This window comes from Phymastichus coffea, unplaced genomic scaffold (assembly GCF_024137745.1).
Source record: "Phymastichus coffea isolate CEN01 unplaced genomic scaffold, Cenicafe_Pcof_1.1 PCOF00011, whole genome shotgun sequence".
NCBI classification, from domain to species: Eukaryota; Metazoa; Arthropoda; class Insecta; order Hymenoptera; family Eulophidae; genus Phymastichus; species Phymastichus coffea.
The window spans coordinates 7,034,036-7,049,070 of record NW_026706822.1 but is presented as its reverse complement, the minus strand read 5'-3'; the positions used below and the strand labels follow the sequence as shown (position 1 = coordinate 7,049,070).

The window sequence follows — 15,035 nt, the reverse complement described above, 5'->3', positions numbered from 1 at the left end:
TTTTCGGTTGTGAAATAATTTAATTCTACGCCTTTCAAAGTTCTAGATATAAATGTTACAATTTCTTCTTCGCCTTCGCTATTTAATTAAGACAAAGCAGCGGCTATGGTATGATAATTAGCATCAGTTGTTAATATATAAGGTTCACTAGGATCAAGAAATTTCAAAGTAATAATATCAATGAAAATCTTTTCTACATTTTCAGAAGCTGATTCATGCTCAGATAACCATTGATAGCCTTTTCTTTGTTGAAATAAGTTCATTAAAGGTCTACATATTTCAGCATTATTTTTCGCAAACTTTGTATAAAAATTTACGAATCTAAGAAAACTTTGCAAGCTTTTTAAGTTTATTGGAGCTTTATAATTTTGAATTATTTCTAATTTACTTTTTTGAGCTTTTATACCATATGGAGTAATAACATATCCTAAAAATTCAATTTCTTCTTGAACTTATTTAGATTTTGTAAATTTAAATGTATAATTATCTTTACGACAGCATGTAAATAGTGCACGTAAATGATATATATGTTCATTGAATGTTTTAGAAATACATAATATAGATAATGTTTTAGAAATACATAACATCCACAAACGGGATTATAAATTATTTTAAATCACCAATTGATAAATTTATGCATGTACCGAAAGGTACTACATTAAATTCGTAGGTATTACCTTCGATAATAAATGCCGTATATTTCTTACTTTCTTCTACGAGAGAAATTTGCCAAAAACTAATTGTCAAATCAAAACGAGATATAAATTTTACTCCAAAATAATGTTAAAAAATATCATTCATATGTAGTGGTGCTTCATAATCTTTTACTAATTTTTTGTTTAATTTTCGGACATCTAGACAAAATCGTACTGACCCGTCTTTTTTGATACTTATAACAATTAGATTAATATAATTACTCATTGATCGACAAATAACGCCATCTTTTAGCATATCTTTGATTGCAATTCGAACATTTTCTTGATTATTTAACGGTATAGGATACTGTTTTGAAAAATAAGACTCTTTATCTTTTAAAATCAATTTATGAGTATATACTTTTAATAAACCTAGTTGTTTACGAAATATATATCTAAATTGGTACACAAACGAAGCTATCTCATTTTTTTTAGCATCGGTTAGGCTTGAGTTTTCATCTATTTTCTCATTAATTTTTCCTCGAGATAGCTGCACAGAATCGTCTTTTGCGATCCCTGCGTCCATTTCATTTCGAGTTAGATCAATGAACGATGGTAAATCATTACAAAATTCCTAGACAGTATCATACTGAATAGTTAAGCTTTGAAAAGTACTTTCATCTATAAATACAGGGTGATTCAAAAACATATGTAACTAATAATTCCATTCGATTCGTCTCGAAAAATTAATTCCTAATTGCGTTCTTAGTTTTTCGATTAAATAATTAGGTAATTAGATAATTAGCTTCAAAGATCGGCCAATCAGCGCACAGCTTTAGAAGAACGGGCGCTTGGCGGCGAGCGCGGAGCAGTGAGGGGAAGCCAGCGGCGCGCGCCGCCGCTGATTGTAAGCGGTGCTCAACCCAATCGTGCAACACGGAGCTCCCATGTCTACATACTGATATACGTATTCATTGATTGAACGCGTATCAATAAAAAGAACGGTTCAATACCGATTGACTAATAACAATGATGTATGTGAAAGCTTTTGTGTTTATTTTGCGAAATAGGTTATGTAGTATTCGTGGTCGCCGAATTCAAACTCTCTGTCTTACTTAAGAATTATGTTCATTTAATGCTGAAAATCGCTGTGATCGGCTACTACATCATTGCTTTTTTTTGCGTTTGAGAAAATGAGATCAATAGGTAGAGGCGTACAGTGTGTTTCCAATTAGCTTGGTTATACATTTTTTTTTTGATTAAGAAATAAAATAATAATAAATAAATACTGACAACCCTCGGCTAAAAATTTCCATGTGGGAAATTCACTTCTGATGTGTCATCACACTTGGAACAAAGTCTCAATTCGCGTGTGCGAGACGATTTACACTAGTCAAACACAGGAAATTCATCCTAAAATTTCTCACGCGTGCGAATCGTATCACATCTAAATTTGAGACTATGGGTGAGACTCTAATAGAGTCTATAATAGAAGGAGCTTTAAATCTCCGAGAAAAAACGCGTTTTGGCAAGTAGGCGGCTCCTAAACAAAAATGCTGTCGCTACGATGGCGCTAAACGGACCAGCTGGGGGCTACGTCGAAATGTGACGGACGAGCTGAGGGCGGATCGTAATAGAACGAACGAGCGGAGGGCTATGTCGGAAAGGGCAAACGAGCTGTGGGCTTGATGAAATAGGGCAGATGAGTGGAGGGCAGAGTAAAATGAGACGGAAGGGTTGGGGACCGTGTGAAACAAGGTGAACGCGCGAAGGGCTGCGTCTAAAAGGGCTTGCGAGCCGAGGGCTACGTCGAAATTAGACGGACGGCGAGGGGGAGACGTCGAAATAAGACGGACGGGCAGAGGGCTGGGTGAAATAGAACACACGAGCGGAGGGCTGTGTGAAATAGAACGGACGAGTAGACAGCTGCATCCTCAAGGGCAAACTAGCAGAGCGCTGTGTCAAAAAGGGCAGACGAGCTGAGACCTAGGTCACAATATGACGAACGAGTGGAGGGCTGCGTCCAAAAGGGCAGACGATGAGAGGGCTATATTAAAACAAGACTGATGAGCGGAGGGCTGTGTAAAATAAGATGGACGAGGGAGGGCTGCGTCCAAAAGGGCAGACGATCGGAGGGCTATGTTAAAATAGGACGGACGAGCGGAGGGCTGTGTAAAATGGGGAAGACGGGCAGAGGGCTGCGTCATAAAGGGCAGACGAGCAGAGGGCTGCCTCGAAATTAGACGGACGGTGGGAGGGATTCGTCGAAATAAGACGGACGAGCGGAGGGCAAGGTGTAATAAGACGGACGAGCGGAGGGCAGGGTGTAATAAGACGGACGAGCGGAGGGCTGGGTGGAATAAGACGGACGAGAGAGGGCTGCGTCCAAAAGGGCAGACGAGCAGAGCTCTATGTCAAAAAGGGTAGACGAGCCAAGGGCTGGGTGAAAATAGACGGACGAGCGGGGGGGTTGCGTTCAGAAGGGTAGACGAGCACAGGGCTATGTCCGTGTCCGAGTCCGCAGAAAAGAGTGCAGATGCGTTGTGCTGAATGAAAAAAACGGCAGAGGAAGCGGTTGCATAGATTGTAGCTAGTCGAACATGGGGAGGCCTAGCAAAAGTTTCAAGCAGTGCGGACTCGAAAAAATTGGCGAAGGAGCCCAGTGCTGCTTTAGTAAGGGGTTAGTCGGAGTGAGGGTGCGGAAAAACGCTTAGGCAAACGTAGTGCTGACTGGGAATAACGGCACATAAAAGCGAGGGCGCTAGTTGTAGGCTAGACGAGCAGGGGGTGGCCTTGGAAAAGGGTCAGGCTAAGTCGGGCTCGAATAAGAAGGTGCTCGAGCCCATTTCTTCTCTGAAAATGGCCAATCAAGCATAGTGTTAACTTGGATGGACAGTTAACGACGAGCAATAACAGCAGGTGGCTTGGGGACAAGATAAGGCGGTTATAGTAGTGTTTTAGGAATGGGTCCAACGGAGCAAGGGTGCGGAAATGATCCCAGACGACCACATTGCTAACTAGAAATTATATTAAACGGAGCGGGTTCTCGGAAAAAGAGGACGGATGTGTCTAATGCAGGTTTGTAATAGAGTTAGACGAAGTTGGGTTCGGAAAAGAGAGCGGACGAGGCCATTCTGACTTGGAGAAAGAGTTAGTCGAAGCAGAGTCTTAAAAAATAGGGCGGAGCGAGCATAGTTTAAGAAGATGGGAAGGTAGAGCAACGACTCGGAAGAAAAAGCGGTCAACCTCAGGGCAGTCTCAGAAGTGTGTCAGATATATAGAGATTTGTGGGAAGGGCAGATGTGCTCAGTGCTGCTTGATAGAAGAGTCAGAGTCAAACATGGACTTTGGTAGAAAGGCAAAGGAGCACAGTGTAGCCTGGGTTTGCCGTAGAAGACGTGAAGATAATATTGAAAAGACAAAAGCAACGGGCGGAACAGGTAATGCAACAGACCAAAGGTAAGCTGTGGTATAAGTGCCAATGATCAAGAGTTAGACGTAGTCGATGTTTTGGGAAATATGGGAAAAGAAGGACAAGAGCGGAAAAAAGGTAGAATAACGAGAACGGTCTCACCACCCTAAGCTTATTTAACCTTTCGTCAGTTGACATTCTGTCACCTCACCCACAATTATTTGTCTTGATTCCAGTTTTAGAAGTTAAACGAGTAAATTATCACTCTTCTTTTTAATTATTTATCTAATTACCTCAATTCTAGAAAAAATTTTTCATAAGTCTACTTATCCATAACTATTTGTGATGAACTCAGTGGTGTATGAAAATTTAAATAATTGAGGCCCGTATTGAGAACAACCAAAACAGCTAAGGGAGATGATTGAAAAAACAGATTTATATAACAAATCATCTTTATTTACACAGAGTATAACGTTTTATCGAATTATTCGAATTTCGTCTACTATTAGGCTGACTAGTTTTTAGTAAAACCTTAGTAGAAAAAAAAATATAAAAAACATGTAAATTCATATCTCCTAATCCGGATCGTTGCCAACGTCGTCATCATCTTCATCCATACTATCATCAGCCTCACCGTCTTCGCTGCCATCATTTTCACCATCGTTGTTCATATCATCATCATCATCTTCTCCATTTTCATCATTGCCATCAACATCAACATCATCACCATTCTTGTCCTCCTCCTCAACAACATCATCATCACCATTATCACCATCATCACCATTACCACCATCATCACCATCCAAGCATTGTTCGAAATGCCCCCCCTGTTGCTGAATACCCAAAATAGCTCTACGTCTTATCTGATGTGTAGCTGCATGTATTTTTTCGGGTTCTAGATGCTGGGCATGATGTTGGATTCTTTGTATCATGTCATTTGGATCATTGAGGCCGCCATTGTGATAAACTGCTTCTTTGGATGTCCCCCAGTAAAAGTAGTCCAATGGGTTCAAATCAGGAGATCTTGCTGGCCAGCGTAATGGACCATTATTGCCTATCCAATGGCCGCCATATACCTTGAAGAATTAAAATATTTTATAAGCGATTTTAATATACCTGCGTAAAATTTGTTATGAAACCAATAATTTTTCTAGCCGACAGTTGTACATGCAGGTGCATGTACAGACATATACATATTCTAGCGCTGTATTGTGAATGCACTCTCACATGCTCCCCGAAGTATACTAATGAAGCCGTGTTGGTTTTAAAACTTCTGTAGGCTAAAGTAGTACGAGTAATCAAAATACTGGCAGCATACGTAGAGATTAAAAAATTTTATATTCAAAGTAGAGTTGAAATAAAAGGGAAAGAGGAGGAGAGCGGATTTTAATTGATATTTGAGAATCTTTGAGCGACGGAAATAAAACTCGTCAAGTATGATACAAAGTAGAAAATTTTCATAAGGCTATCTGTGCTAGAACGACTTTTATATTTTTATAAAGAATAATATAAAAGTAATTAAATTTCCTTTGAAGTCAGAGCAATATTCCCTTCAGCAAATAATTGGCATAAAGCCACGACAAAATTATCCTACATGAAATTTCAGAGCGTTAAGACTTTCATTAGGAGAAATCGCGTAATACAATTTTTGGTAAGGAAGGGTAAAGCAGGCAGAATAAGTGAATAAACAGTTGTAGAAAAGAAATGCTTTATTCGAGAGAAAGCCTTTGGCGTCCGCGTCACGGAAGAGACTAGAACGAATTGATCGGCAACGCCGCTAGCCGCCAAGAGAGAGCGAGACGTGTAGTCACGCACATGCGCAGAGCAAAACAGATGAGATGCTTTTACATATTTCCAACAATAATGTATACTATAATAATTACCTGATCAAGATAATTCCTTACATTCGCAGCAGTATGTGCTGGTGCACCGTCATGCATGAAAATAAGATTTTCTTGCAGTTCTTCTGGCACACCATCTTCATCAAGCAATCCTGGAAGTATATCCTGCAGGAATTCAAGGTAATTTTCAGCGTTTAGTGGGTTTGGAAGTTGTACCGGACCAATAACTTGATTACCAATCAAGCTTGTCCACATATTGACTGAAAACCGATTTTGAAATCGATCTGGAAATAATGAATAAAATTTATAAATTTTTCAGTTTATAGTACATTTTGATAGATGTTTGGCGACGCAAGACGTCTCCTATCCACGCATATGTCGTATTGTGTTTTCTGAGACAACGTGAACGAAGCGAGTCATACCGTACAAAGGATTGCAGTTTGATAATTTAACCATATTATTTACAAAAAGTAATATTTATGTTAGTATTTTGATCTTTTATAATTGCATTTGTTCTATTTCGTTTTTTCTCTTCTACGTGCCCATAATCTTAAGGCTATTAAAGGAAAATTTGACTGAAAAATACGTGAAGAATTGTATACATTCGTACTATGAAATAAAATATCAATGCATGATAATTTTTAAAAACGGCGAATGAACATCTCGCTTCACAAAAAATTATTGCTCTTAAATAGTCTTTCGCACTTATAGATGCATATACGAACTACATTTTCTTCGTGATTTAGATTATTACTCATAATAATGTATGAACTGTGAATCAGTTTTGACTTTATCATCCCATTGTTTAAATGTGTGTGGCGGACGTGCTTTATCTGTTGATCTACTCGGTTAAAACTTTCAGTTTTTCCTCAGCATCAATAAAATAATTTAGTTCAGCTGTGGCGCGGCTGCCGCTTAACTGCCGCGCCGAATTTCGATTTTTATGGCGCGCCCGCAATAAATGAAAATTGCTTTGCGCTCTCGCTAATCCCTTGTTGTTAGCGACAAAACACGTATCATCACTCTGCTTTCCCGTTGGTCCTCAGCTACCTTTTTTACGGACTTTGTGGGTGGGACTTACTTTCCCCCCATGCCCAAGGAAAGCGTCTTCGCTGAGGTATGACGAGTGAATCGTCATTCGCGCTAGAACTGCCGACACGCTTACATCTCTACTCTCTGCAAGATGCGCGGTCTTTGCGTAGACTAAGTCTCTACTATTAAGTATTTGTAGTAGTTAGTCTACTTTTAATAAAACATCAAGTTTTCCTTTACACTTAAATCATCGCTATATTTATTTAATATATTCACCCACCAAACGGACCTCCATGTGGATAAACTAAAAAAGCAATTCGAACGAACTAAATAACGTTTTCATTAATAATTGTTTATAGACCTATAAATACAAATTTTATTTCGATAGAGAAAAATTTTTTTGTCAACGCTAGAGATCGTAGACTGTTTTTTTTTATAAATCATAACTAACGCACCCAATGACAAATTCACGGCCAGATCCCGGTACGGAGACCCCGTATTCCAAAATAAATTGCTGATCCGATTAAAATTTCCCTATGTGTGTGCGTGTATTATTGGAAGAAAGTTTATTTTTATTATACTCGTAATAATATACATTTTTAGATATATCTTTTTAACATTTTCGGTTTTCCGAACGCAAAGATGCGACTTGGAGTACCATTGCTTTTTGAAGTGTGCGCAGAGTAGCGTCTTCGTGCAGGGGGTATAGAAAAAGTGTTTGAAAAATGCTTAAAAAATGTTTATTATTAAGCGTATCCCAAAAATAAATTTTCTTTCAATAGAAGACGCACACGCATAGGAAAATTTTCATGGGATTGATTTTTTTTAGAATATGGGGTCTTTAACTATTCAAAACACTTACCTTCCCGAGCCACATGCGGATTTTCATGAGCCCACTGATGCTCATTGTGCTGATTAAACATTCCCTTCCGTACGTATGTTGATTCGTCAGTCCAGAGAATTCGATCCATAAAGCCTGGCACGGTCGCGCTCAACCAACTTTAAATGGCTCGGAAAACCACCTCCGAAATAACACCGGGGATTAATTCCTTGGTATCGAAATAACCCAGAAAAACCGTTCTTACGTTCGTAGTTTGAGCCGTTTTCAAAAAACACGATTTTAATCTAAAAAATGTCAATAAATCAAAAAAATTGAAATTGAATTATTTATCGCAACCATAAATTTTGTATCTTTCTACTTGCTGATCATTTACAATGATATGATAGTATTTATAATGTATCGCATGCGAAAATACTAAATTTCATTTGACATTATCGTGCGTAGGTATCACATTTCCAAGAGACAGACGCGTCTGCCATAATCATAATACACACTTGTTTTGATTAGCTATTATCGAAGTATATCAGTCAACGCCGAAGCGTCTAGTCGATAGGTGAATGCGTGATGTCGCGATTAGTTTTTTTTTGGCTCATGCAAAAGCTTGGTGGTGTAAATACTATGTGATCATGTTTAAGAAAAAAAAATATCACGCTGGGACTCACGATGAAAATAGAGAGAAGATATGTTTAGTGTGTTTAAAAAAAAAAGAAAATCTGAAATTTATTGTTGGTGAACTCAAGGTAAAAATAGAAAAAGTAACAAATTATGATGCAAGTGACATTCGTTTACCAAATGTTATTTGTAGCACTTGTAAAATTAATATATACCGTGCTTTCAAAAAACAAAAAGAAGGAAATGACTTAGTAACAGTTAAATTGCCAGACTATACCAATTTTAAACCAATTCCTCGCAGTACACGGTATAAAAATAGTAAAGTTTGTGAATGTGATTTATGTGACGTGGTAAGGTTGAATGGCAGGAAGACTAGTACAAGTGTAGTGATTCCACGTAAAAGTAAAAAGAAAATCAAATGTAAAGAATGTAAATCTTATTACCGGGCTGGTCAAGAGCATGTTTGTAAACACAAGGTGACGTATCAAGAGATACAAGCGAACGTTGAACAGAATTTGGATTTGAAACAGAAGGAACACTTAGCTTGCAAATTAATTAAAGACATAGCAGAAGAAAAAGTTCAGTCAACCGCTGGAGAAAATAGCCAAGAATTACTTTTATCGCAAAGACGCGGTAAACGACTGCGAGTGTCGCTGAACGAACCTGAATCTAGTCGTAAGAAGTTTCGCCCCCAAATCTCAGCTGAGGATTTCAGTAAGGTATCAACAAACCTTAATCTATCATTCAATCAAACTGAACGTTGTGCTACTGCAATTCGTGTTGCGACGAAAGATAAAAAGATTTTTGAACCGAATCTTACTAAAAAACTAAGAGAGTTAAATCATTCACTAGATTCCTTTTTTGAATACAAAGTTTGCAATGTGACACACATGGTAAAGGGTAAAGCTACAGATTCTTGTGAAACTATCGTATATTGCAACGACGTTCAAAAATTGATAGAAGTAGTATCACAAAAAAGAAATGTAAATAGTAAACACCTGAAATTGGGAATAGACGGATGTGGAGGATTCTTGAAAGTCGTTCTTTCTATACAAATTGATATTGGCAGTACAAATCGAACAAATCGAAAGTCAATACTAGACAAAAATATTCTGAAGGAGTTGCGGCAAAATAGTTGAAAGATTCTAGGGTTAAGCGAATGTTGTTACTGGGCATAGTGGCACACATACATGAGAATTATGACAATGTTTTAATGCTATGGAAACTGTTAAAAATTGAAAAAATGATTTGTACAATAGCCACTGATCTCAAATTAGCGAATGTATTAACTGGTGTAGGGTCGCATTCAAGCATGTATCCGTGCACGTGGTGCACTGCATCAAAAAAAGAGATGACAACGTGCGGAAGTTATAGAACAATTTACGATTGTAAGTTAAACTCAAAATCGTGGAAAGAAAAAAGCAGTCGTAAATCTAATGCAAAAAATACCATAGCTGCACAAATGATCCAATTTTTCCATCGGATGATGAAAACAAACAAATAATAGATATTATCCCACCCCCAGAGCTTCACCTTCTACTAGGTGTAGTAAACACTTTGTACAAAAATATGCTCTTGTTATGCGAAAAGGAAAGTTTACAATGGGCTCAAAAGTGCAATGTCACTCGAGAATTTGTGCATGGATGTCCAGCGTTCGCCGGTAACTCATGTAAAAAGTTATAGAACAATGTTGATTTATTGCGTGCAATATGCTGTTTGAATTGTTTGAAATTTGTTCAGTGTTTGAATGGTTTCAAAATCGTTGTTGATTCGTGTTTTTCGTCTGAACTGAAATCTGATTATTTAACATGCATCACGAAATTCAAGTTGAATTATCTTGCGTTGAACATTTCAGTTACTCCTAAGGTCCATGCCGTTTTCTTTCACGTGCCTGATTTTTGTGCGAAAGTAGGAAAAGGTTTTGGCTTTTACAGCGAGCAGGATGTGGAGTCTGTACATTCAAATTTTAAAAGTACCTGGGCTAGATACAAAGTTTCTCACCCTGATTATGCACAGAAGTTATTAGGAGCAGTTCGAGAATATAATTCGAAACACATGTAACGCAAATGATTGTTATATTGCGTTATAATTTCGTTAAGTTGCAAGTGTGTGTAGATTTGTCGCATTAATTTTGTATATGAAGTTTAAAAAAATTGTTATTGTTGCGTATTCTATACTGATTATGTTCTGTTGACTATAACGTTATACGACCATGAATCTGTTAGTGTAATCTTCTCAATAATAATTCTCTTTTTTCGCATACACATTATTTTTGATTTCATTTTTTTCACCTTGCTGTAATTGTCTAAAATTTTTAGTAAATTTAATTTTTTATAGTTTTATTTTTTTTTTCACAAATTATTTTCTTGATGTATACATTGAAAAATGGTTGTGTAAATTGCAAATATAAATTTCCAAAGACTTTCTAGTTTAGAAAATGATTTTTATTCGAATTTTTTAATTTATTCAAAATTTTTTAGATCAAAATCGTGTTTTTCGAAAACGGCTCAAACTACGAACGTAAGAACGATTTTTCTGGGTTATTTCGATACCGAGGAATCAATCCCCGGTGTTATTTCGGAGGTGGTTTTCCGAGCCATTTAAAGTTGGTTGAGCGCCACCGTGCTGGATCAGCATCTATTTCATTCAGCAAGAATTGACAGAACGCAATACGGTTCTGGGCATCTCTTTCATCTGTTTTGAGAATGTATAAGTAATATTCAAAATAACCATCGTGTATAATTATCTATGCTACTTAGAAAAATTGAGAGATTCTATGAATGCGAATTAACAAAATTTCTTGATTAGAATTTTACATAAAAGTTTAGCTTGAAAGCTAAAAAATGTGTACTTTTTAAAGTAAAGTAGCCAAGGTATTTTATTTGAATATACGTCTTTTGATACCCCAAATTTCTAAAAAAATTCATAAACTTCTAATAGACATGGATCATTTTGAAGAAAGAAAAATCAAGTAGGCAATCCAAGTTTAACAAACAGATTCCTATAAAATCCAATGCATTCATCAATTAATTTTTTTGTAAATTAAACTTGAGAGAAACTGTTTTTAGACTATATTAGGTTATTTTAAACTAACTACTACTTCAAAACTTGAATAAACTTTCTATCAAACACTTAAAAATGGATTTTTTACAAATTTTTTTCGGCCGAATTGTTTTAAATTTATTAAGATACAGACCAAAACTAAATAAGTTATCAAACAAACTATTCTATTTATAACTTAATCGAAATAAGTAACCCTACTTTTTTTTGTCATTTATTTCTTATAAAAATCATTCTAACTCATGGTCATCAAAGATTACTAGAAAAACAAAACGACGAAGTTACTCCTATCGGTTTGAAAATGATGGTCAGGTGATCTCCGTGAAAAATGAATGGTAATAAAATGCTATGAAGCTTGAGATCTTTCGTGTCGATCAATTTGCCAACAATCTATTGGGATAATTGACAAATTTGTGACAGCAAAGGGAAAGAAAAAAACACGGATTTCTGAGCTGATTTCGAGACTATAGCTACTTTGCCTATTTGCCAATTGGTCAAAAAAGCTTAAACTACTGCAAAAAACTCATCTCGTAGTTTAAGGTTTGATTCGAGAAATTGCAGGAAAATTTTTCAAGAAATTTCGATTCGTTTATTTCTAAATTACACATTCTAAAAAAATTAGTTTTTAAAATGATGTTGAAGTTTGTATCGCTGCAGAGCAACGATTTTTTTTATTTAGGATATAGCCGCTATTTCGTGTCAAAATTTAATGGGCGTATCAAAAATAGTAAAACTGCATGAAATTTTCAAATATACAATCTTTGCGATTTCATATTTTGAATATTTAAAAATTTGGTTGAGATCGCTATGACCAAAGCTGGCAACTAGCGATTTCGAATGACACGCCCTTCTTCAGGAAAATCACGAGGCCGAGTTTGCGTTTCCCCTTAATTTCACGATTCGATCTTGCATTATTAGAGGATATTACAAAAATTGAAGTTGCAAAATGAACATGTATACCGAGTTTCATCAAGATATCTTGTAAATTCTAAAAATGCCAATGGTTAACAGACATACAACAATAATAGCGAAAAATATACCTCATTTCAAATGTTTTGTAAGCTTATAATAACTATCAGATAGTCAGCAAACCAAAAAAAAAGTTTTAATTTACTACAACACAAAAAGTCCTAACAGGAAATTATGGAAATAAAAATTTTTTTAGGCAGTGAACTTGGAAAAAAATGAAAATGGACAACCTGAAAAAACGATTTTGAAAGCTTCTCACGAATTCCAGTTCAACTACCATCTTAAATGATCGTTCTACTTCGGTGTAGAACAATTACATCTATCGAATACAAAAAAAAAATCGACCCGAAAACTGCAGAAATAAAAAAGTTAGAGCGAAAAAAAAAATTTTTCGACATAACCCTTTACAATGCTTCCTCTTCAAGGAAGCAAAACTGCAGTAACAGACATAAAATAATAAAAGAAATCTATATTTTCATGTATAACTTACGAAGTTCCTGAACGGCTCTGTAGTGATATGCGTTTTGTCCATCATCCCGTATGACTCTTTGTGCCATACTGTACGTACATATGACTCCTAGATTTTTGGAGACTTCACGGGCAGCTGCACGCAAACTCTTCGTCGGGTCCTCTTCGAAAACTTTAACGATCGGCTCATGCAGTTGATTCCGCAGCTCACGTGGACGACCTCCATCTGCATTCGTCACCGCCACACAACCAGTATTTCTTAACCTCCGAACTGTGGTGTCGATGGTTCGGGGGTTAACTGGCCTTCCGTGTTGTGCCGACCATAGTTCAGCAGCTCGTCGAGATCTTCCAAGCCCAGGCCCAGCCTCATCAAAATAAATCACCATGTCGACGTACTCGTCAATCGTGAATTAACCAGCCATTCTGTTGCCTACGATGGAAGTTGCGCTCTCGCCGTAATCGTCGACATACAACTTGATTTTCGTTAGAAAAAAATGAAGACAAAAACAAATGTGTCTCTCCGTGGTCATTTTCGAATTCTTTCTTTAATTTTGAAATTTTTTGGTTTGTAAGTTCCTTACCTGCGTTAGCGGCACGCAGGCGAGTAGGAATGAAATGTCTATGAAGCCTGACCGCAACGGACACTATAATATAATAAGTTGGCTAAAGTGGGTGTGGCTAAAAATGTAGAGTTGAATTACTTCATATCAATTGTACAGTGACATGCCCGCATCACTCATAACAATCACAATTTATTTGTCCGTTGGATATTTCACTGGCTTATGAAAATATTTTGATGGAAAAATCAACATGACAGCGAATAACTCACAGGACCATAATGATTAATTTATTTCTTGCAAGAAAATTAATTATAAATTATTTGACTCACGGGTCAAGGTTTTACACACGTTTCCAATTAATTAACGAAAAAATAATATGACATAACGTGCTAAAGTTATAGTCTCGTGAAAATAAAACATGAATAAAAAATTACCCATTGATTTATGCATCTATAGACATGTATGGAAAGTCCTAACTGTGTACCAAAATGTTATAGTATAACGTGAAAATTATTAAAGCATTGACAATAACTCGCATAAGTAAGCTTGGAGGTTGCGGGAGTAATGCCTTTATTTCGACAGGCATGTCATTGTCGTGTGTCGTTCAAATTTTGCTCATTGATACATGATAATTTGAAACCATATGTAACGAAGCTTTCCATTAGTTTCGTCTCGATAAATAAATTCAGAATTGCTTGTAGAATTGTGTTAGTTTTGATTCAATAATTAGGTAATCAGTAACTTGACCTCAGCGTGTCACAGCCACATCGCTCGCAGCGAGTCGGTGCGAATGGGACGCTTCGGTTTATTATTTATTGCAGGCTTGTTGTTTATTAAGTGCCAAGAGACGTCTATCATATTTCTTTGTAGAAAAGTACAGGGAACAAAATGGTATAAAAATCTTTTAAACCCATACGGTCAAGCTACGAGAAAAATGCATTTGAAAAAAGGTAATAACTTAAAAAAAAACTTATAATTATTGATTAATTGCAAACGCGCATCACTCCACGCGCTAATTTGAACGCTTTTCTTTTTCTGTGCCACACGTTCTGCAGTTTTGTAGCTACAACTCGCAAAACAACTAGGCACATAATATATGTATTAGTTATTAAAATATGAATAGCTTTTCTAGGCTTTTTTCAGAAAAAAATCGTTTTATAAGGGTCTTCTTCTTTATTCTCAAGCTTCCTTTGTTCTTTGTATATCGAGTTGTATATCGTTTAAAATAAAAATTTGTAACACTATTTCCAGCATGCAATATTGGTTCTGAACAACTTCAATAGTATATGCAGAAGAGAGAGAGTGAGTGAGTACTAGGTAGGATCAAGGAAGTGTATGTTGTTTAGAGGTTCTATATACAGAGAAGAGTCGCAGTTTTTTATCCCCCGGATTAGGGAAGAGACCGCATCTAGCCGGCATAAAAACCCCAGTCACAAGTGGGGAAAAGCCTTTTAAATGCGGCAACTTTATTGATAAAAATTACAACCAAATAGAACGCAAACATCGAAATAAGTCCGGCGCAGAGGCGTCGCTCGCCTTTGGGCTCTCGCCCTTACAACTTTCCGCGTATGTGCGCGCGTAATCCGGTGGATCATCCGGTCCACT

The 15,035-nt window shown here is 36.7% G+C and overlaps 1 protein-coding gene across 1 annotated transcript; it reads right to left on the bottom strand.

The window, feature by feature from the left end:
* Positions 1–4,622: 4,622 nt before the first annotated feature.
* LOC131672424 (acidic leucine-rich nuclear phosphoprotein 32 family member B-like) lies at positions 4,623–6,143 on the bottom strand. Its single transcript, XM_058949636.1, has 3 exons — positions 5,931–6,143; positions 4,899–5,123; positions 4,623–4,790 (listed from the first exon to the last, which is right to left on the bottom strand). The coding sequence occupies exons 1-3, from the start codon at positions 6,141–6,143 to the stop codon at positions 4,623–4,625; spliced, it is 606 nt and encodes a 201-aa protein (XP_058805619.1).
* Between the last annotated feature and the right edge of the window lie 8,892 nt (positions 6,144–15,035).